Source organism: Canis aureus, chromosome 12 (assembly GCF_053574225.1).
Source record: "Canis aureus isolate CA01 chromosome 12, VMU_Caureus_v.1.0, whole genome shotgun sequence".
Classification (NCBI taxonomy): domain Eukaryota; kingdom Metazoa; phylum Chordata; class Mammalia; order Carnivora; family Canidae; genus Canis; species Canis aureus.
Genome location: NC_135622.1, coordinates 34,132,599 through 34,156,200, shown reverse-complemented (window position 1 = coordinate 34,156,200; position 23,602 = coordinate 34,132,599). Strand labels below are relative to the sequence as shown.

The following is a 23,602-nucleotide window of genomic DNA, read 5'->3' as shown; positions in this document are numbered from 1 at the left end:
GGCAAGAATGTTAAATATTCCTTCAAACTGCAGACAGAGAGGGCTGAGAAACAGTTATGTTGCATTAGCATCTGATTCCAGGAACACGATTCCAGTTCTCCTCATTTTCCAACCATGGATGCATTTTGGCGCTTACTGCGGTCTAGTTGGATTCCTGCTGCAGAACCTAGAAACCAAACTGAAAGCAGTGTCAAGCATAGATGAGTCTAAAGGTGGTCAAGTAAAACATGTCTTCTGGTTTCCAGCATCCTCCTCCTTCCTAGGCCCAGTACTGTCTAGATTTGACACATTTAGCAAAGAAACAGGCTCCTGTATTTTATATGACAATCCTGTTAAGGACTTTAGGAGCTCTATCTTAGTCTTATGGCATCAGAGCCTATTTTTGGGGAAAAAAAAACCCACAAGAGATCAGTCATCAAACTGTTAAGTAGCATTTCTCAAAGTCTGGTCCCAGATAATCTGCATTAGAATAACCTAGGAAATGAAAGGGGCAGATTCCTGAGTCTTGCCCTTGACTCACAGAATCAGAAATTCCAGGAATAAGCCTGTAAATACACATTCTTGAAAAATCTCAGGTAATTTTGAGGCACTCTACAGCATGATCTGTTGTCTTTTCCTCTCCCACCACCCCTTTTCTGCTTGTAGAAAAGAGATAATGAAAGTACAGTATGTGACATTTAGGGGGGAACTCAATAAATATTCCCTCAATTCCTTCTTTCTCTCTTCCTCTCTCTCTTTTTTTTTTTTAAGATTTATTTAGTTATTTATTTATGATAGACATAGAGAGAGAGAGGCAGAGACACAGGAGGAGGGAGAAGCAGGCTCCATGTGGGGAGCCCGACGTGGGACTCGATCCGGGGACTCCAGGATCGCGCCTGGGGCCAAAGGCAGGCGCTAAACCCCTGAGCCACCCAGGGATCCCCCTCCCTCTCTTTTTTTAAAGATTTATTTATTAATTTGAGAGACAGAGACAGAGCGAGTGAGCATGTGAGCTGGAGGAGGGGCAAAGGGAGAGAATCCCCAAGCAAGCAGACTTCCCCTATGGAGGAGGGAGCCTGGGACTTGATCCCATAACCCTCAATCATGATCTTAACTGACTCAGCCACCCAGGGAACCCTCCCTTAATCCCTTCTTAAAGGAATTTTGGATTTCATGAACTAAATGGGGTAGATCCTCAAGGCCCTTCCCCAGAGCCCTGAGGTAAAGAAAGTCAGATGCTGTCTCTGACCACCTCCATGGAACCAAGCCCTACCTTATCTACACTTGATTCTGTCCAGCTGGGCTGCTACTGTAGGTCCACAGCCAGCACAAGCATGTCCAGAGCTTCACTGTGTGGGACAAACAGAATGACTCTTCAGTGTTCAGAGTGGCCTGCACTTACTTGCCCTTTCTCTAAATCACCTCTGCACTTCTGCACTTCTTTCTCCTCGAGATCAAAGAGTTCATTTAAAACCAGAATCTCCTACCCCACCCCCACCCCCCACATTCGTCTGTGTCTAATTCTGCTCTCTGTGTTTTCCAGGATTTCATCTGAAAGTCTGCCACCAACGTTAATGAACAGCTAGCTCACTGCTAGCTCACTGGCACCTGTTTGAGAACCGCGTGCCAGGAACGGGGGGTAGCATCCCGCAGATTCAGGGTTTGGGTTTGGCCCGTAGAAAGACTACAGGCCCCAAGATGCAATTTCACCTTTCAAAGACTACCACTCCCAACATGCAATGCAGCCAGAGTTAGCGAAGGAAAAGACGGGCTGGAAATTTTGCCTTCCTGTCACCCTCAGGCAAAGGAAAGATTCAGAAAGTCGCCAGGGGATATTTTTTGCAGGAATGGTCACTCCCTGAATCTAGGCAAGGAAGGGGAGGGGCCTGGGCCGCGTCCCGCCTCTTCTCCAGCAAACTTCTCCCGCTCCTGCCTCGCGGCTGCAGTTCCCGGGGCTGGGAGTCGCTGCCCGCCCCTGGCTTTGCCCATGGTCTCGGTGACTAGAGCCGTGTTCGGGGACCTGCCCTCAGGGGCAGGGACAGTGGAGAAGTTCCAGCTGCAGTCTGACCTGCTCAAAGTGGACATCATCTCCTGGGGCTGCACCATTACGGCCCTGGAGGTCAAAGACAGGCAGGGCAGGGCGTCAGATGTGGTGCTCGGCTTTGCAGAGCTGGAAGGTGGGTTGAACTCGGCCTGGGCTGCGGGCCCCCAGCCCTGCCGCTCACCCCCCCTGGGTCGGGCTGCTGCCCGGGACCCAGGGGGAAGCCCCGAGCTGGTCGCCGAGCTGGTCGCCGTCAGGGTGCCTGCAGCCGGCCGACTTTCTGTGTTTCCATCCATTGCCCGGGAAAAGACGAATGAGTGGGAACAGCTATAGGACATGGCCTCTGGTTGTCTATTTAGGCTTTGCTTTAATTAATTGAGAATAGTTGAAGGTAAGATAAAACCCCAGTAACCCAGGAGCCATCTTTGAACCCGAGGGCAAAAAGAAGGAAAAGCTGGCTAAGAAGGGGGTGTGACTCCCAGTTCTTCCCTCAGGTTCTTTTTGTAGAAGGACAAATCAAGACCTGCCTCATCTACTTCCTTTTTTTTTTTTTTTTCCTTCCTCTTCTACTTCCTTTTTTCTTCATCAACTTCTCTTGGAGGCCTCCTTCTCTTGGTGTCTCAGAAATGCTCCAACATGGCTCAGTGGGTGCAGACAATTTAGCCACTTGGGCTGGAGTAATATAGTGCCCAGCATTGGCTGGCTGCTCAGTGAAAAGTGGAAGACCCACTCATTGTCTAGCAATGAGGTCTCCCACTAGAATGAACCTCCACTTTATTGGAATCCATGGGCAATTGGGATGATGTATTCATCTGTGCATCCAAAAACTGTTCATTCAGTTATCTCATTCAGACAAGGTCCTCAGTCACCCTCACAGAGCTTGCTCTTCAGCTGGGGAGATAGACATTAGCCAAATAATCGCATTCAGAAGTAATTGCAGTTGCAGTTTGATCTCAGCAAAGGAAAATGTATGCAGCGCTCTCATGTCACTACCGTGTAGCTAGGCAGGAGATGAGGTCTGAAATAAAGTTGGTGAAGGGAATCTGCTTGAAGATAAAGGCCCTTTGCTCAGTGGAAGGGGCCGGGGCAAAAACTGCTAGAGGAGGTTTGAGGTTTTCCTCTAGGTGTGTCTTTCTATCTGTTTGATTCTTTAGACATGTAACATGGCTTATGGTTAGAAGTCAACAGAAGACTCTGGGTCTTGGTTTTCTCTGGTGGGGGTTCAGATCTTCTGTCATCAGAGTCAGAAGGCAAGGGGGTTGACGAGTGACAAAAGACAATTCTTGAGAATCATTTTGCTGAGTCACCTGTTAGTAGCATAACTATTTTCTATGCTGACACAGAATCACAAAGAGATTACTTGGCTGGTGCAAAATTGCCCAGTGGGGTCGAAAAATTGGACATAGTGCCTAGAATTCTGAGCCAGCAAAGCATTGGAGATGCTAAGCTGTCAGCATCTGCTTTTTTTTTTTTTTTTTTTTTGAATTTTATCGCCTCTTCCATCTCTGCCTTATCACTGCTCAGGAGATAAACGCCCTCCCTCTGCACCTCTACACACACACACATTCACCTACCCTCACTCCTTACCACTTTTAATTCCAATAGAAGAGTCACACGGATCTTTTTTTTTTTTTTTTAAGATTTTATTTATTCATGAGAGACACAGAATGAGAGAGGCAGAGACACAGCCAGAGGGAAAAGCAGGCTTCATGCAAGGAGTCCGATGTGGGACCGGATCCCGGGACTCCAGGATCACGCCCTGCATTGAAGGCAGGCGCTAAACCGCTGAGCCACCCAGGCGTCCCAAGAGTCACACGGATCTTATAAGACAAGGCGTCTTTGTGGACTTCTAATGAACCACGTGCCATGACATGACACCTGGGAAACAGCAGTGTCTTTGTAAGCATGGAAGTGTCAATTTTTTGAGGGGGCATCCATACAGTGGAGCCATCCCTAGGAGTCTGTGACTTCTGCAGGAGTCTAAGTGAAGAAAGTACTATCCCCACAGGTTCTTAAAAGGGAGAAAACAAATAGATCCCCTTGGATTACAGTGATCTAGCTTGTGCTGTATTGCCCTCCATGTTAGTAACATGTCTTGAGAACGTTAAATAGCATTTTCTTATTAGGCTTCACAAAAAAGGTTGAATCAAAGTGTCTAAAATATTCTGGGTGCTGAGTCGAGACAGACATCCTCATTCCTGAAAGCTTGAATCAAAATGTCTAACATATTTTGGTTATTGGGTCAAGATAGACATCCTCATTCCTATGCCATAATTTAGATAATTGAATTATTTTTTAAGGCTTTTCAATTTTTTTAACTTTTTAAGAGATTTTATTTATTCATTCATGAGAGACAGAGGCAGAGGGAGAAACAGGCTCGCTTCAGGGAGCCTGATGTGGGACTTGATCCTAGAATGCTGGTATCATGCCCTGAGCCAGAGGCAGACACTCAACCACTGAGCCACCCAGGCGTCCCTTTAAGGCTTTTTAAAAATATATATTTTATTTATTTATTTGACAGAGAGAGAGCGTGTGAACACAAACAGGGGGAGCCGCAGGCAGAGGGAGAGGGAGAAGCAGGCTCTCCCGCTGAGCAGGGAGCAGGGAGCCAGACACAGGACTTAGTCTCAGGACCCAGGGATCATGACCTGCGCCAAAGGCAGACACAACCGACAGAGCCACCCAGGCGCCCCTAGATAATTGAATTACTGATTTTAAAAGGAAAGCAAGCTATTTGCAGAAGAGGAGAGGTTGGAAAAAAGCCCTCACAATATCAAGTAATGCTTTCTAATATGTGTACCCATCTTCGTGGTTAATGCAAGTGGCCCTTTGTTCCCTTTTTACAGCCCTGTCTTTCAGTTTTTTTGTAGATTCTTTCAGTATTGCTGAAGATAAAAGAAGACTTCGTATATGTCATAACAGGAAGCATACTTGGCTCGGTTAGAATAGTGTGAAATGGCGCTCTGCTACTATTTTGACCAATTTTTGTGTATTAAAACCCATGTTAAGAAACTGGCAAAAGTGGGGCACCTGCTTGGTTGGTGGAGCAAACGACTCTCCATCCCAGGGTTGTGAGTTTGAGCCCCACAATGGGTGTAGAGATTGCTTAAAAAATAAAATAAAATCTTAAAAAAGAGAGAGAAATTGCTAACAGTGATTGTTAGAAGGAGGCTTAATTTTCACTGTTGATTCATTTTGAATATCTGAATATGTAAGTATTATATAAACAAAACTGAGGTAAATCATTTAAAGCTCTAACACATAACAGAATATGACAATAGGGGGTTATCTTGACATTACTATTTCCCTGAAACGTTTTGAACCACAGGAAGGAGCTAAGCATGGGTAATTCCATGAGACAGGGTCCTTTTGTAACTGCCAGGTTCGATGTGAACTCTCTCCAGTTTCCCAGATAGATTATATAAACTGTTTGGATCATGGCCATGACCGGAGGTCAGAATGGCTCAATTTCTCCCTGGGAAAATTAGATCTTTCTTCTGTAGAATTCTAAAGAGGTAAATCATATGATCTTTTAGTTATAGCCTGGAAAAATTAGTAATGCCTCCTATGAATTTTTCTGCCATTTTTTTGTACTTAAAATATTTAAAGTGCTTTTCATCTTCGGGTCCCACCCACAGTCATTATGACTTCTTTCAAAACCTGTGATGAGACTATATGCCTATAAGCCACAGGTATAAACAGCCTACCCACACAATCAGTGCCTGTTCTGCCCCCTTGCCTTCCCCCCCAGTTACCACCAAATACCCAGCTATTAACTGCCATGAGAGCCATTATGGAAAAAGTAGAAAAAACAGACTTCGTGCTTTTAGAAAACCACAGTTCATAGGGGGTGGAGGAAATGGGACGGGTTTAGAGGCTGTGGTGTGGTACTCCACATGCCCAAGAGTGCCCTTGTAGGAGCACTGGGGATTCCTGATTTAAATCTCCACTTTGTCCCTTAAAGCTGTGGGACCCAAGCATGTTATTTCACCTCCCTAGACTTATTTCCTCACCTTAACTAATGGGTAATGATGAGGAAATGTGTTTCCGGTTGCAATAGTGTCTGTCCGTAGTGAGCCATCAATAATTTTTATCTCCTTTCCTTCCCCTGCCCCCAAATATCTTCCCCTCACACTACTTGAACCTTTTACATCGCTTGCTTAACACTGAATAAAGGGCAGGAAGAGGGGTACCTGGGTGGTTCAGTGGTTGAGTGGCTGCCTTTGGCTCAGTCCTGATCCCAGGGTCCTGGGATTGAGTCCGCATCGGGCTCCCCACACAGAACCTGCTTCTCCCTCTGCCTGTGTCTCTGCCTCTCGCTCTGTGTCTCATAAATAATAAATAAAATCTTTAAAAAGGGGGGAGGGGATGTGAAGATCCATGTGGACAACCAGCAGCCATTTGAAAATAGAGAAAATATTGGGGACGATTAAAGTGCTTGTCAATTAAAGTAGTGTTTGTTTCTCTCCCAAAGCCAAAGGAAAGTCATTCAGTTTGGAGAAGCTTAGACTGGGATTGGAAGGCAATTTTATTTCAACTTCAGGGCACTTTGGCTGGTTTGGGCTGTATGAGGTGGACTGCCCAGCTGGGGTCTGTGGGATGCTAGAGGAGTGGAGAGATCCGTTAATACATTCTGGCCAGTCCTTTGCCCAGGAAAAGGGACAGACTATTCCTTTGCTCTTTACCTGACATGGGCAATTGGCTTGATTAAATCATCATTTGTGGATTGACCTGGAAAACTTTGTCCTTTTTACATGGAAAACACTATTTTCTGCACTTCAAAACAAGCTGTTTAGTCATGTCCTGTTCAGAATTTGAGGATTGTCACTTTTTATAATTCTGATTTGATATAAAAGCTTAGTAAACATATGAAGATAGTATAAAATCCATTTGTTCTAAGGAGTTTTTTGGAGACAGTTGGCAGCATTGGTTTCTGAAATACAATTAGTTATGAGAAGAATGTGGATTTAAACAGTCTGGCTCCTGAGTACTTGTTCTTACGCATCACATTATTTGAAAAGCACAAGGCTTTCTGGTGAATTGAACTTACAACCATCTCTTCTCCTAGGCCACACTGACCTCTCCACCAACTCCCACCTCCCTTCTGATAACTAGTTGTATGTGGGGGCAAATTACTTCACCTGTCTATCCTTAGTTTCCATATTTATAAAATGAGAGTAATAATTTTGTCTACCTCATAACTATCCAGAAGGCGAAATTAGTCAAATGTAGAGCACTTTGAAAGCAGCTGAGCCTTAGGAAGAACTCAGTGGCAGCTATTATGATAGTCCATGGGCAGGACTCTGAGGACCTGCAGGTTAGCAACGGAGTGAATCAGGAAAGATCTGGCAAAGAATGATTGATGTTTTACTTATGCCCAAGGTTGAGTAATGGAAACCTATGACCTGTAACTGGCCCAATGGTCCAGGGTCTGTATCCTGAGAGCCCCTCCAGCCATGGTAAAAATAATTTATATGCTTGAATTGTGTACTCTTCTGATCCACATAGATGGGATGGATATAGAATCTATCTCCAAACCTTAGTCTCTACCATTGCAATCATATGGTAGAGGTACTTAGAGAAGGAAAGATCTATGTAACATGCCCATGCACAACTTATAAGTAAAAGGACTCAAGCACATTGCTTTTTATAGCCCCCTAAAAAGCCCAACAACAGTTTTGCTCATCAATATGCCATGTTGCCATCAAAAGGAATATGGTAGATGGATATGTAGTCACTTGGATAGATCTTAAGGCATTTGATAAATGGGAAGTTGCAAAATGATGTGCATAGTACAATTCTCTTTATATAAATATTGCATTTGGGTATTTGTATGTGCTTCTCTGTAGTTAATTAAACAAACAAACAAAAATGGAAGTGTATATGCCAAACCGTTAGCTGTGGTTGTCACTGGGAAAAAGAAGAGTTAAAGCATAAAAGAGGGACTTTCACATTTTACTCTTTTTTTTTTAAGAGTTTTATTTTTATGTATTCATGAGAGACACAGAGAGAGAGAGAGGCACAGACACAGGCAGAGAGAGAAGCAGGCTCCATACAGCGAGCCCGATGTGGGACTCGATCCTGGGACTCCGGGATCACACCCTGGGCTAAAGGCAGATGCTCAACCACTGAGCCAACCAGGCATCCCCACATTTTACTCTTTCCTTAAAAAAATTATTTATTTATTTATTTATTTATTTATTTATTTATTTATTTATGTAAGATAAAGAGAGAGAGAGCCAGAGTGGGGAAGGGGGAGTAGAGGGAGAGAAAGAATCTCAAGCAGACTCCTCTGTGAGCATGGAGCCTAATGTGGGGCTGTATCCCACAACCCCGAGATCATGACCTAAGCCGAAATCAAGAGTTGGATGCCTATCCAACTGAGGCACTCAGGTGCCTCTTTCTATTTTACTCTTTCTTAAGTTTGCCTGATTTAGTGAGTGAAAATACAGGTGTCCTATATTTTTATTTTTATCTTAAGTATGAATTTGAGATAACAAATGAGGGTTTAAAAAAATTTTTTTTTAAGTTTTTATTCATTAATTTATCTCTACACCCAACATGGGGCTTAAACTCACAGCCCCCAAGGTGAAGAGTCACAGGCTCTTCTGACTAAGCCAGCCAGGTGCCCCAGCAAATGGTTTTTAAGTGTCAACTATGTCTCATGTATAATAATAATGTGGGTGTACTTATACTAAAAAATTATTGTTTATCTGATGTTCAGATTCAACCAGGTGCTGTATTTCCTCTGACAAACCCACTCTATATATTTGTTTAATGCTTTTTAAAGGATAGATTCATGGGACACCTGGGTGGCTCAGCAGTTGAGCATTTGCCTTTGGCTCAGGGCGTGATACTAGAGTCCTGGGATCGAGTCCCACATCAGGCTTCCCACAAGGAGCCTGCTTCTCCCTCTGCCTGTGTCTCTGCCTCTCTCTCTCTGTCTCTCATGAATAAATAAATAAAATAAAATCTTTTTTAAAAAATAAAGGATAGTTTCATGAAATGATTGTATAATTTATTTTTATTTTTCATTAAAAAATATTTTGTTTATTTATTCATGAGAGACACATGGAGACAGGGAGAGAGAGAAGCAGGCTCCCTGTGGGGAGCCTGATGTGAGACTCAATCCCAGGACCCTGGGATCACACCCTGAGCCAAAGGCAGACGCTCAACCACTGAGCCACCCAGGTGCCTTGTATTATTTTTTTAAAAATTAAGAAAGAAAGAAGAATTCTTGTCAAGACAATACAAAAATATAACCTAGGAGATTGGCCTAGAAACGAGCGGATTACAAAGCAGCATGTAAACTAAGACTCCATTTTTATAAAATGAAGAAAAGCACATGTCTGCATGTACTAAAAGACAGGAGCATATACATAAGAATATTAACAGTAGTTCTCTCTAGTGATGAGGTTAGGATGATTTAAGTTTCTTGGGGCACCTGGGTGGCTCAGTTGGTTGCACATTTGCCTTTTGGTTTTGGCTTGGTCATGACCTCATGGGTTGTGAGATCGAGCCCCAAGTGGGGCTCTGTGCTTAGCACAGAGTCTGCTTAAGACTCTCTCTCCCTCTGCCTTCCCCCCGCCTCAAATAAATAAATCTTTATTTTTTATTTATTTTTTTTAAATTTTTTAATTTTTATTTATTTATGATAGTCACACACAGAGAGAGAGAGAGGCAGAGACATAGGCAGAGGGAGAAGCAGGCTCCATGCACCGGGAGCCCGACGTGGGATTCGATCCCGGGTCTCCAGGATCACGCCCTGGGCCAAAGGCAGGCGCTAAACTGCTGCGCCACCCAGGGATCCCTAAATAAATCTTTAAAAAAAAATGTCTTCTTTGTGCTTGATAAAGTTCTTTTAAATTGTTTATAAAGAACAGGCATTACTTTAGGAAAGAGAAAACATTGTGTGTAAAGAACACCATTTTTTCTGTGCTTCCCTGAGGACTTAAATATGTCCAAGTTGTTATTACTTTCAGCTTCTCTCAGGAGAAAGTGGTGTGCAGTACTGTGAGCCTGACCTTTGGTTTGAAGTTTTATTTTACTTTATTTTATTTAAAGGTTGTATTTATTTATTCATGAGAGAGGCAGAGACATAGGCAGAGTGAGAAGCATGCTCCCTGTGGGGACCCCCATGTGGGACTCGATCCCCAAACCCCAGGATCATGCCCTGAGCCAAAGGCAGATTCTCAACCACTGAGCCACCCAGATGGATGCCCCTGGTTTGAAGGCTTTTTTGTTTTTAGAGATTTTATTTATTTATTCATGAGAGACACAGAGAGGCAGAGACACAAGCAGAGGGAGAAGCAGGCTCCATGCAGGGAGCCTGACGCAGGACTCAGTCCCAGATCTCCAGGATCATGCCCTGGGCGGAAGGCAGACGCTTAACCACTGAGCCACCCAGGCGTCCCCGGTTTGAAGTTTTAAAAAACACTTTTATCTCATGTCCTGCAGGCTACCTCCAAAAGCAGCCCTACTTTGGAGCAGTGGTTGGCAGGGTGGCGAACCGAATTGCCAAAGGGACATTCACATTGGACGGGAAGGAGTACAAGCTGGCCATTAACAATGGGCCCAACAGTCTGCATGGAGGAATCCGAGGGTTTGACAAGGTGAGTCAGGGGCCCTGGACAGAATCCTCACCTAGTACCCCTCACGGAGTACCTTCAAACACACCATCTATTTGCCAGGCTCACTCCCAGGCCCTATAGCAAATGCATGGTGAGGTGATACAGGAAAGAGGCTGCTCCAGTTGTTGGAGGGAGCAGATGCACTCCCTGGTCCGGGACTCATCCTTCTGTAGCTCCTCTGATGGTAACAGGCAGGGGAGCCATGAGTGAAAGGGCGATAGCCCTTGACTGGGGAAAGTTGGGGAATGACTTTCTCCTAGTGTCGGCATCAGGAAGTCCAGTGGACCTTAGGCACAACAGAAAACTGTACAAGGCATCTGCATGGATTCTCTCTTATGCTTACTAGAGCCCTGTGTTATCACCAAATGAGGTATCTGAGGGTCTGAAAGGCCATGTACCTCCTAGGTTGGGCTGTCCGGCCTGCAGCCCTCATTTCTTTCTTTCTTTTTTTTTTTTTTTTAAAGATTTTATTTATTTATTCATGAGAGACACACACACACACACAACACGCAGAGAGAGAGAGAGAGAGAGGCAGAGACACAGGCAGAGGGAGAAGCAGGCTCCATGCAGGCAGCCCAACTTGGGACTCAATCCCGGGTCTCCAGGATCACGGCCTGGGCCGAAGGCAGGCGGCAAACCACTGAGTCACCCAGGGATCCCCCCCGCCCCCATTTCTACACTATACCTGCTGGTGTCATCCATGGCCTCTATAGGCACCCCCGGTCCAACACACACCCCTGAAACTCATTAAGCCCCCTCTCCATGTGGCAGTGTGTGCCACATCCAGGCCTAGCCTTCCACTGAAGTGCCTCATGCCTCAAAATTACCTCAGATTCTTCCCCAATGACCCCTTTCCACATTAAAACTCCCATTCCCCAAGTGAATTCCTGGAAAAACAAGGTTAGGACAGCAAATTGATCAGATAGCTTCTCCCTGAGGTAGAAATGCCTGGCATGCTTCCTAACTGGGAGTCTGAGGGTTAACACCCAGCAACTCTCTTACTAGTCTAATTTCAGGGAAACAATTTTGGTAACTAACTCTCCTTTATTTTATTTTATTTTATTTTATTTTTAAAAATATTTTATTTATTTATTCATGAGAGAGAGAAAGAGAGAGGCAGAGACACAGGCAGAGGGAGAAGCAGGCTCCATGCAGGGAGCCTGACATGGGACTTGATCCTGGATCTCCAGGATCAGGCCCTGGGCCAAAGGCAGTGCTAAACCACTGAGCCACCCGGGCTGCCCACTAACTCTCCTTTAAATTATACCACCCAGTTTATTCCCTAAAGAAGAACCAGAAAATACCGTAACATGTATGGCAGCTAAAGATCACCATTTCTTCTTTTCTGCCTCTTACTGCCACCTGTCCCTTTGAAGGAAGTTGGTCACTCTGTCAGCAACTTCCTGTCTGTGGCCTAGAACCATACTGCCCCTCTGTTCCCCATTCCTCCATGATGGGACTCCTCATACCAGGAAGGCATGAAGGCAAGGGGTAGCCCCTGTCCTGGCAGTCCCAGGGCAGAGGGTCTCTGAAATATGGCAGGTGCATGGGCAAAACCCAACCAGAGGAGGTTAGGCCCAGCTGTGTTCTGACAGGGATCCTGTCCTGGCAGTCCCAGGGCAGAGGGTCTCTGAAATATGGCAGGTGCATGGGCAAAACCCAACCAGAGGAGGTTAGGCCCAGCTGTGTTCTGACAGGGATCTTCAGACAAGCCTCAGAACAACACCTGTTCTGGCTTGTTCCTCTTCCCTCTATTCCACTGTAGTATTTTCTGTGATATTGCTTCACATGTGTCCCCGGTAAAAACACAGCAAGATAGTATACACATCCTTCAGAGCACCGTGCCTACTGATTCCCTTCTGTGAACCAGGGAGCACGATATGGTGGGGATTTCTGAGACTCCAGTATAGTGAAGGAGCCAGACCCTTAGATAAATAGCTGCTATAGGCAACAAGCCCCATAATATGGATGTCAGTAGTGTGTTATAGAAACTGGGTGTGGACAAATTCATGGCAACTGGGGAGGTAGGATTTGAAGAAAATCCTTTGAAGAAAAAATAGCATTTCATTTAGGAAGTAGGTACTGGAAAAGATGGCTGTGCAGAAGCCCAGAGAGGGTGGGGAAAGACTTGGAATTTATCCTGAAGATATTGAAAGCTTTTGAACTGTAAACTTTTGTACAGAAACATGAGCAGTATCAGGTGAACTTTGTTTCAAGTTGTATTTCATCTCAACAGTTACTGAATAATAGCTGCTTTGTAGATATGTCTTTTTCTATTTATAGCAACACATTTTTTTTTAAAAGATGAAATTTGAATAACCTAACAGGGTTAGAAATGGTACATAAGTAAGCCTAGAGATGCAAATGTGAAAATTTTCAGGAAATTTTGAAACTATAGGGTCAGGGATATTCTCGCATGAATAGGAATGGTTTTCCACATAATTATACTTATCTGATAATGACGGTTTACACAAAAAAACTTTCCACTGTGTTCTTTCTCTGAAGGACAAAAACTAGGTAGCAAGTTAAGAACATTTTATTTCAAGTACTTTATTCTTAAAATTTTCCATTTGGGGGATTTTTTTTCTTTTTTTAATCATGCATATAACTGGCTTTGTATTTTAAGTATCTTGAAAGTTCAGCATTTCTAGGAGATAACTAGGGTGTAAAATTAATTTTTTACTAAGGTCAGTGAATTTGTTTCAGATACCAGCTGCTCTCACCATAGGTAAAGGCAGAGGCCTCCGCTCCTGCTGGGCTTCCCTTCCTGGTAAATGTGGGATCTCTCAACATCAGTAAGAGAGATCCAGGCCACACTAGAAGCAGGTGGGCAGAACCTGGGCTCAAAAGCCATTCTTATAGCCCACAGCAATTATTATCTTTCAAGTCTATTTGGAATGACAGTGTTCGGCCTCAACTCTTTTTTTTTTTTTTTTATAATTTTTTATTTATTATTTATGATAGTCACACAGAGAGAGGGAGAGAGGCAGAGACACAGGCAGAGGGAGAAGCAGGCTCCATGCACCGGGAGCCCGACGTGGGATTCGATCCTGGGTCCTCAGGATCAGGCCCTGGGCCAAAGGCAGGCGCCAAACCGCTGCGCCACCCAGGGATCCCCGGCCTCAACTCTTCCGTTGAAAAAAGGAGATTCAAACAAAACATTCACTGAAATGAAGATGTGAAATGGTGTAGACTACCTGCATGAGCTTGAATCTTAGTTCTGTCCCTAATGACATGTGTGACTTTAAAAAAATATTTTATTTATTCATTCATGAGAGACACAGAGCGAGAGAGAGGTAGAGACATAGGCAGAAGGAGAAGCTAGCTCCCAATGGGGAGCCTGATGCGGGACTCAGTCCCACGACCCCAGGATCACGACCTGAGCCGGAAGCAGACACTCAACCACTGAGCCACCCAGGTGCCCCCGTGTATGACTTTAAACAAGATTTCCTCCCCTTTAAACAATAGGCATGGGGCACCTGGGTAGCACAATGGGTTAGGCATCTGACTCTTGGTTTCAGCTCAGGTCATGATATCAGAGCTGTGAGATCAAGCCCCTTGTCCAGCTCCATGCTCAGGTCAGAGTCTGCTTAAGATTCTCTCCCTCAAAAAACAAACAAACAAACAAAAAACACTGTCTCTCTCCCTCTTCCTCTGCCCCTCCCCATTGCATGTACACTCTCTCTCTCTGTAAAATAAATAAATAAATTTTTTTTTAAAAAAAGAGTTTTAAACAATGAGCATGAAGTATGGAAAGGTTCTACTCAACTACCCTGGAATATGGGAGGTGGAAGTGGGCAAAGTAACACCACTGAATTCAGTTTGCTCATCTTGTAAAATGGGGTCATAGTATTAGTTGGAGCCATTTGAAATTGCCAGTGTTCAATTCTTTTGACCTACAAAGACAATCATTTTGTTTGGTTCAACCAAATCCTTACCTTATAAAATGATTTATGTAAAGCACCAGGTCAGTGACTGGTGAGCACCAAACAAATAGAGGTCTCATGTCAGTAAAGACCTCTTGATTAGTGAACCCCAGGGCTCCCCAAAGGGATCGGGCTTTCCAAGCAGTATATTCTCTGAAAGCATAGAATAAGGAAACAAGCTCAGGATAAGACCACTGTCTTCCCAGCTGGAAGAAGCTAGGAAAAGTAGTATATTCTTTCTGAGCCCAGCTCTCTCAGCTCTCTCATCGTTAAAGAGGATAATGGTGCCTATAATGAGTCAGCTTGGAGACAAATAAGACAGTGTCTGTGCAGTTCCTAACAAAGTGTCTTGGCTCATCATGGGCACCCAGTAAATCCTGGTTGTCCCTCCCCTGTATGGGTGGGTAATCTTGAGGCCTCTAGGGCAAAGGTGAGAAGAACCGCTGTGCAAATACAAGATTCCTATTTCCAAAAGCAAAAAAACTCCTGGAACCTTCTTTTTCTTGCCACCCTTAGAATCATATTTTCTAGAATGAGAAGAAAACTTCAAGATCATTTTTTCAATCCCTTTGTGGCAGGGACTCATGCCCACCCGACATCACACACTGAGCTAAGAACAAACCTGGCACCCAAATCAGGACTCCTGACTTGTGGGCAGAACTCTTCCTAACAGAACAAGTGCCTTCTTATTTGTTTGGAACTCTGCCCAGGGAATACAGAAACTCTTGAGGCATTTTTTAAAATAAATATTCAAAAAAAAATAATAAAATAAAATAAATATTCATAAATAGTATTTTCCAGGAAAAGAGGGGCTGATTTATTAAGGTCATCTTTTAATACCATTGGCAGATATTGCTATATGACATTTATCAGAATGAGATACCAAGATTAAAAAAAAAAAACTTTTAAAGAAGGGGAGGAAGAAAATATTGTAAACACATACATCTAAGTTTAGGGAGAAAGAATATAGGGAATATGAATACGTAAAGAGAAAAAATTTTTTCTCTCAAAGTCTACTTTTTTGTATAAACAAAATTTTAGAACAACTAATATCTAAGCTATTATTTAAACATCATAAAGATCATACAACCATTTCTCTTCCTAGAATTAGCTAGCTTTAATATTGAAATGTGGCATTTAGCTCAAGATTGCAATGACTGAAAAGCTTTGAAAACACTTTTTTCTAGGTCCTCTGGACCCCTGAAGTGCTGTCAAATGGCGTCCAGTTCTCAAGGGTCAGTCCAGATGGTGAGGAAGGTTACCCTGGAGAGTTGAAAGTCTGGGTGACATACACGCTGGATGGTGGGGAGCTTAAGATCAACTACCGAGCACAGGCCAGTCAGACCACACCAGTCAATCTGACCAACCATTCTTATTTCAACCTGGCAGGCCAGGTAAGTGAACTTGCCTCTGCTCTCCTGCTGTGTGCTTTGTGGAATGGCCTAGGGAGTGGCTGGAGAGACCAACCCAGGATAGAATTACTCTTGCAATGGGGTCAGCCCTGGCAATGAGGAAAAATGTCTAGCAAGGCAGCTCACTCATAGTAGGTGCTCAATAAATGGAAGTTATAGAGAAAGATAGAAAGAGTATATTTATTACCCAGAGAATGATCTCTTTCCTACATGTTCAGACAAGTAACTAGCTAATTCAAGAATTCCCTCTCATCTAACTGTACCATGAGCTTACATTTGTTTCCTCATTCCACTCCTACCCCTAAAAAATTCCAGTGAAGGCAGTTTCCACCCTTGGGACTTTATTTATTTATTTTTTTTTTTTCACCCTTGGGACTTTAAAAATGGGCTTGGCTCTGTCCCTTTCAACATGCTGCTAACATTTGTGTGCCTCCACTGTGCCGCCCACCCTAAGAGTGGTGGAGAGACACTCCCGACCCCTCAGGTAAACCCCTCTACGTTATCCTATTCCCTCCTAATGGTAATATTTCGGCTTGTTGAAGAAGCTGTTACATGAGGCAGAGTAGAAAGTTTAGCTAAACTCTGTAGACTTCCTCTTCATCATCATTGTCTACTATACTTGAATCGCTTTGGCATGATTTCCTACCACAAGATGATGTTCACAGCCAGCTAGTAATATCTTGCTTTTTTACACTCTTTTAGGAGTCTGCTGATGATGTGCTGCTTTTTTTTCTAGGATCTTTCCAAGTAGCACGAATTAATTGGTTCTTATATAATTTCCAAAGTTCTCCCTTTAAAAATAAGATGATTCTAAACTTGTCTATTGCTTATCCTCAGAAACTTCCACCATCCTCCTTAAGATCTTAAAGACAAAGCAAAAATCAAAACCAAAACAAACATGCCCAGCCATAAGAGGCTCTGCAATAATGTGCATAAAGACCGTACTTTTTATAGTAAGTTCAGAAAGAAACTTGAAGAAATAGAACAAAATATTAGTATTTTTTTTTATAGGTAGTAGATCATGGTGATTTTTCACTCTTTTCTGCATTTTTGTATACTTAGGACATCCTATTTTATAATTGGGGGCAGGGGTAGGTGCTCTAAAGAAATAGATTCAGAAATGGAAATTGCACTAAGTATTACATCTGCTGATATATTCCAATCAAGGAGACAAAGTGAGAATGCAGTTCACTAAAGCTCTTTCCATTTACTTGGCAAGAGGACCCTCACAGATCACAGACCCCACCCACAAGGGTGATCAAGGTTAACTGCCTTCTGTGTACTCTTAGTGAGTGCAACTCAAATCCACAGCCACTAGCTTCAGGGTTGAGGATGGCAGGGGGTCATTAGCCCTTTGAGGCATTTTGATAAGAGTGGGTGGTCATTCACCGGGCCTCGGGTCTAGGGGCCTCTGCATCTTTGGAACATCTCTTGCTCTACCCAGGAAAGTGTGATTATGTGTCTTAAACCCTCCCCAGGGAAATAGCTCAGAACTTGATCATTTAAAGTAGTTGACTTCATCTTATATATTTCTTGTTGCTTCTTTATTGGTTTTTAAATTTAATAAGCAATATGTTTGTTCTACCTGGGGCCGAATTTTGACTCATCACTTCTGAGTGTCAGTGGCCTGGGGGGAGGAGAGAACTGTGTTTTTCAAAGAATGAAAAAGGTTTATAGGTTGCAGGTTGTTTGGGCTTTGTTGTTGTTGATGATGTTCCTTCCTTATCTCACCCCAAACTGGACAAACATTCTAAGAGGTAGGAAAGTGGCCTGGGGGAATTGGAGATGAAAAGCCATAGTGGGGTTCCAGCATGACTAGGGGATGGGGTATGTCAGCAAGGACCCTGGTTCTTCCATCTTTCTATTCTGCTTCTTCAGTATTTTGGCTTCTATGTTAGGGCTCAACTTCTCCTTTTCACAAGATCGTTGGCACAGCTCCAGGAATCACTTTTTCATATAGTCACATCCAGAGGCAAGTGAAAAAGGGACCTATTCCTATTCCTCCAATGTTCCATTTTGAAGATTAAACAGAAGTCTTCCCAGAAGCTTCCCAGCAGACTTTGCCTCACATTTCATGGGCCAGAAGTGTGTCCCTGCCCTGCCTAACCCAATACTAGCAAGGGATTTGGACCACCATGATGGGCTTAGGCCAATCAAAATTCACCCGGTGGGATTAGGGGGGCCATCCTTTCCCTGAGTATGTGGCCTACCACAGAATGAACCAACAAGTCACCATTCTGCCAGGGAAAAGGGAGGGTGCCAGTAAAGGAGCTGCTGTGGCTTTTGGGTAGTATTGTAGAGTTGGCGATAGCCTGCTAGAGGTGATGAAAGCTGAAGTAAGGCAGTGGTAGTAGCAATGCACGGAAAGGTCTGTAAAGCCCCGTGCAGGCCACAGTGAGCTCTGTAAATGGTTAATGTCCTGAACTAGTAGCAGCTGAGCAAAGCTAACCAAAGCAAACACTGAACCCAGAGGTGGGCCTCAAGATCTGTTGGTGGATCCGCATTCTTTTGCCAGGTTTTCATCAGCCTAGAAAGGAAATGAATACAGCAGGAATATTCCACCAGAGTGGATCATCGCATTATTCCAGGTCAGAAGAGTTATAAAATGAAGCATGCTTCCCTTTAATAAAGGAATGTAGGTGTCGCTTGATGACCCAGTGCCCATTAAGAGAGTGGCTCTCTAATAAATGTTCCTTTCCTTCCCCCCCAGCTTCTTCCTAACCTCTCAGACTTGTGAATTTATTTGGTGAATCATTTTCTTCCTGCCCTAGAGCTACAAAGCAAATAGAAGAAGGAAATTCCTAAGCAGCTTTATTCATAATAGTAAAAAACTGGAAACAAGCAAAAGTCTGTCAACAAGGAAATGGACAAACAGATTGTGATACATTCATGCAATGGAATACTACTCAGCCTTCGACTGAGCACTGAGCAGATAGAGCCAAGGAGGGGCACCTGGGTGGCTCAGTTGGTTACGTAGCTACCTTTGGCTTAGGTCATGATTCCAGGGTCCTGCGATTGAGTCCCACATTAGGCTCCCTGCTCGATGGGGAGCCTGCTTCTGTCTCTCCTGCTCCCTCTGCTATGTTCTCTCTCTCTCTCTCTCTCTCTGTCAAATAAAAAGATAATAATAAAATCTTAAAAAAAAAAGAGAGAAAGAGAGCCAAGGAAATAGCTCCTAGTTCTCTGCTCCCCTCAGAAGCAGAGGCCTCTTCAGTGCTGGCAGTACCCCTGAGGCATGAGGAGATGGGAGTAGGGAGAGCCAGGCAGGAGAGACCACTCTAGCCTAGAGCTGCTCTAGGGGATGCAGTAGACCCCTTCCATTTTGGACCAACCTTCTCACATCAGAATAGGGGCTAAACGAGTGGCTAAGCGTAGAAACTGTGGGCAGAAGAGAGGCCTCTGCCCTGGTCTTGTCTCCCGTCCACTCCTATCCCTGCCCATATGAACCCATGGGGAGGACACAAGACCATGGCTGTTCTTCAGAAACAGCCTTCCCGGAGTGTCATTAAAGCAGTTTCTGGCATGTTTACACATAGATTCTCAAGGTCTCTAAAATGCTGGCATTTGTCCTCAGGACAACTCCATTTGATTATGTGGGCCTAAGTTTTTCTGACTAGAGAATCTGTTTCGGTTAACCTGCAGGGTTCCGCCTCCTTCTGCTTGCTTCTCGAGAACCCAGCCTAGCTTTCAGTTTAGCTTAGCTCAGTCTCTCAACCCGAGCATACTAACACGTTGGGTCAGGCAATTTCTTTGCTGCAGGGGTGCGTCTAATAGGGTGTTTGGCAGAATTGCTGGCCTCTTCCCACTAGATGCCAGTATCATTACCACCCCCAGTCATGACAGTCAAAAATGTCTCCAGAACATTGTCAAATTTTGTCCTCTGGCAAAATCATCCCTAGTGGAGACACACTAGTTTAGCTTATTTTTGAGCATTCACTAAGCAAAAGCCCTCTCCTGGTTGCCCTTACACATCTTTTGCTGTGAAGCTTGAAAATATACTATTAAAATATAATCCTTTTTATCAGAAATCTGTATGTGTCTTTTCCAATTTGCAAGTAGCACAACACAGCTTTACTAAACTGTTCTTCAGGGATCCCTGCGTGGCGCAGCGGTTTGGCGCCTGCCTTTGGCCCAGGGCGTGATCCTGGAGACCCGGGATCGAATCCCACGTCGGGCTCCCGGTGCATGGAGCCTGCTTCTCCCTCTGCCTGTGTCTCTGCCTCTCTCTCTCTCTCTCTCTCTCTCTCTGTGTGACTATCATAAATAAATAAAAAAAAAATTTAAACTGTTCTTCACAAGAACCCTGGAAAAGATGGGAGCATCATTGGCCCAATTTTACCCTGAAGGACAAGAGAGTCAAGGTTAAGTGATTTCCCTGGGGCCACTCCATGATAACCAGAACTAGACCCCAGGCCTTCTGATTACTGACTGGTCTTTGACTCCCCCTGGGAAGACAGGCTGCATGGTTAATGGAAGTAACTCCAGTTCTGACTCCCAGGCTTTTGTCATTTGGTACAGGGTGGGTCCTCTGGATGGGAGTTGAGCCAGAGAAAGGAGAGAGATACCCCTACCTCCAAGCCTGCTGGTGATAGTTGGCCATCCAGCTCTTGTGTTTCAGGTCAACAGCTCTTGTTCTTCTGTTTGCCTAGCATGTGAGGAGAGCGTGAGAAACCCCTCTGCTAATAAGTCAAAGTCCAAAAGCCTTTCAAAACACTGATGTCTCTGACTTTTCACACTAATAATTCTATTTAGAAAAGAAAATACATGCTGGGCTCACACTGGAAAACTTTTTTTTAAAGGATTTTATTTATTTGACACAGAGCACAAACAGGGGGAGCAGCAGGGAGAAGGGAGAGGAAGAAGCAGACTCCCCACTGAACAGGAAGCCACACCTGGGGCTCAATCCCAGGACCCTGAGATCACATCCCAAGCCAAGGCAGATCCTTAACTGCTAAGCCACTCAGCCACCCATGGAAAATTTCTTTCAAATGTACAGTTGCTATGTTGAGGACTTAACTACCTACATTTAAATGAACATATTTATCATTGCTGTACGTCAAATGGGATTTCTTTCTTCTTTTTTTTATTTTTATTTTTTTATTTTTTTTATGAGAGAGAGAGAGTATGAGCTGGGAGAGGGGCAGAGGAAAAGGGAGAAGCAGACTCCCTGCTAAGCAGGGAGCCTGACATGGGGCTCAATCCCAGGACCCTGGGATCATGACCCGAGCCATAGGCAGACACTTAATCAACTGAGCCACCCAGGTGTCCCGAAATGGAATTTCTAAAGTGTTTGTCAATGCCTAAAAATATTTCTGCAAGAGAAGTTAAAAAGCAAAAGTACATGGGGCACCTGAGTGGCTCAGTCGGTTAAATGATTGACTCTTGATTGTGGCTCAGGTCATGATCTCAGGGTTATGGGATTGAGCCCTACATGGGGCTCTCCACTGAATGCTGAACATGGAGCCTGCTTGGGATTCTCTTTCCCTCTTCCTCTGCCCCTCCTCACTGCTTGTGTTCTCTCTCTCTCTCAAATAAATCTTTTTTTTTTTTTTTTTAAAGGCAAAAATACAAAATAAGACTAAGCATTAGGTCTTATTTTCTTTCTCAACCTTTCCCTTCCAGGGTTCTCCAAACATATATGACCATGAAGTCACTATAGATGCTGATGCCTTTTTGCCTGTGGATGAAACCCTGATTCCTACAGGTTGGTGAATTTAAACTTTTTTATGGGAATGCAGAGCTGGGGTGTGATTGGGGGAGTACTGAAACTTCATTTACCTAAATGTATTTTCTCTGTTGGCTTCCAAATTACATATAATTACCATGATTAGTCACTTATGTTGGTTAAGGTTGGGTGATCATATAATTAAACACCCAAGTCAGGACATTTTTGAGAGGGAAAGGGGATGCTATTAATAATTAACCCAGGGCAACAGGGAAATTCTAAACAACCTGGGCAACATGGCCATCCTAGCCAAGCCTAGACGGCAAGAATTCTCTGCTAAAATGTAAATCTGATACTTCTTAACACCTCACCAGAGCTAAATTTATCTAGGCATTACTTCACCAGTGCAGGACACTGATAGAGCCCGATGTGGTTTTTGATGGAGGAGGAAAGGTTGTACCCTGGGTAAGACAAATGCATATGTCACCTTTAGGATAGAGTTGGGTGGATGGGGTAGCATGGAGAGTTCAAAGTATGAAAAGGCAGGGTGAGGTGTTGCCAAACTCAAACGTTATGAATGTGTGAGTGTGTGTGCCTCCTAGGTCAAATGAATTGAGATCATCTTGGTTATTATTATTTGGGATCAAAACTAGCTTGGGATGCCTGGTGGCTCAGTGGTTGAGTGTCTGCCTTTGGCTCAGGGCATGATCCTGTTCCACATCGGACTTCCGGCATGGAGCTTGCTTCTCCTTCTGCCTGTGTCTCTGCCTCTCTCTGTGTCTCTCATGAATAAATAAATAAATTGTTTAAAAAAAGAAAAAAACTACCTTATTCAAATAGGCAAATCCATTGAAATAGAAAGTAGATTAGGAGGTTGTAGGGGCTGGGGACAGAGGGCAATGGAAAGTAACAATGGCTACAAGATTTCTTTTTGAAAAAAAAAGAAAAAATTTCTTTTTGGGCTGATAAAAAGATTCTGGAATTAGGTAGAGGTGATGGTTGCACAACCTATAAACATACTAAACACTACTGAACTATGCACTTTAAAAGGGTGAACTTTGTGGTATGTGGATTATATCTCAATTAAAAACAAGAAAAAAACAAACAAACAACCTTGGTTCATGTGTTGCCTCCAGAATTAAGTGGTGTAGATTTTTTTTTTTAATTTTTTATTTATTTATGATAGTCACACACAGAGAGAGAGAGAGGCAGAGACACAGGCAGAGGGAGAAGCAGGCTCCATGCACCGGGAGCCCGACGTGGGATTCGATCCAGGGTCTCCCGGATCGCGCCCCGGGCCAAAGGCAGGTGCCAAACCGCTGCGCCACCCAGGGATCCCAGTGGTGTAGATTTGTACTAGATTGTAGGTGTACCACCATCTGTGTCGAGGGGACAGGTTGATGACCTCAAGATGGCTGACAGGGGTGCTGTTATTTGTGGCAGCTTATGGGAATTCATGTAAAGTAATTACCCCAAAGCAGGGGTCCAGAAATTCTTACTGAATTTCATTAAAATCAGAGCTGAGGTAAGTGTAGAAGGCTTAGTCAAAGAAAACCAAAGTAAACAAAGTAGAGGATGAAGGGAAAGAAGAACAGAAATCTAGAAACACACACTTTTGTATCAGCTCCTCTCCCTCTGGGAAGAAGGGCAGCTGCCTGCTGCCTCTTGACAGGCCAAGATCTCTGGCCTGTGTCTGACAGAGACTTAGAGCACTAAATGTCCTGTGTTGCGCTCCAACCTTCCATAAGTCCATCTGCTGGCAGCTACATGTGGGAGGTCAGGAAGGTCTTTTCCTCTCTTCCCACCCCCTGTAGGGGTGCTATTACTTTGGTTATCACCTCTGCTAATGAAGAGCTTAAGAATGATAGATAATGAACAGTTTGAAGCCAAGGGCACCGTAATCAAATAATCAAGGTTTACATCATCACCAATAAGTTGTATTGTGTCCT

General features: G+C 43.9%; 1 protein-coding gene across 3 annotated transcripts in view; it reads left to right on the top strand.

The window, feature by feature from the left end:
- GALM (galactose mutarotase) overlaps positions 1-23,602 on the top strand; it is a 110,123-nt gene that overhangs the window by 56,740 nt on the left and 29,781 nt on the right. Inside the window, exons 1-5 of one of the 3 annotated variants that reach the window (XM_077843558.1) lie at positions 2,034-2,156; positions 3,661-3,919; positions 10,478-10,632; positions 15,764-15,970; positions 21,611-21,692. In XM_077843558.1, coding sequence (XP_077699684.1) covers positions 3,892-3,919; positions 10,478-10,632; positions 15,764-15,970; positions 21,611-21,692 — 472 coding nt within the window. In that variant the 5' untranslated portion in view covers positions 2,034-2,156; positions 3,661-3,891. Of the gene's footprint in view, positions 1-1,756; positions 2,157-3,660; positions 3,920-10,477; positions 10,633-15,763; positions 15,971-21,610; positions 21,693-23,602 lie in introns of those variants that run through there. The other 2 variants (XM_077843559.1, XM_077843557.1) reach the window with 2 other exon arrangements.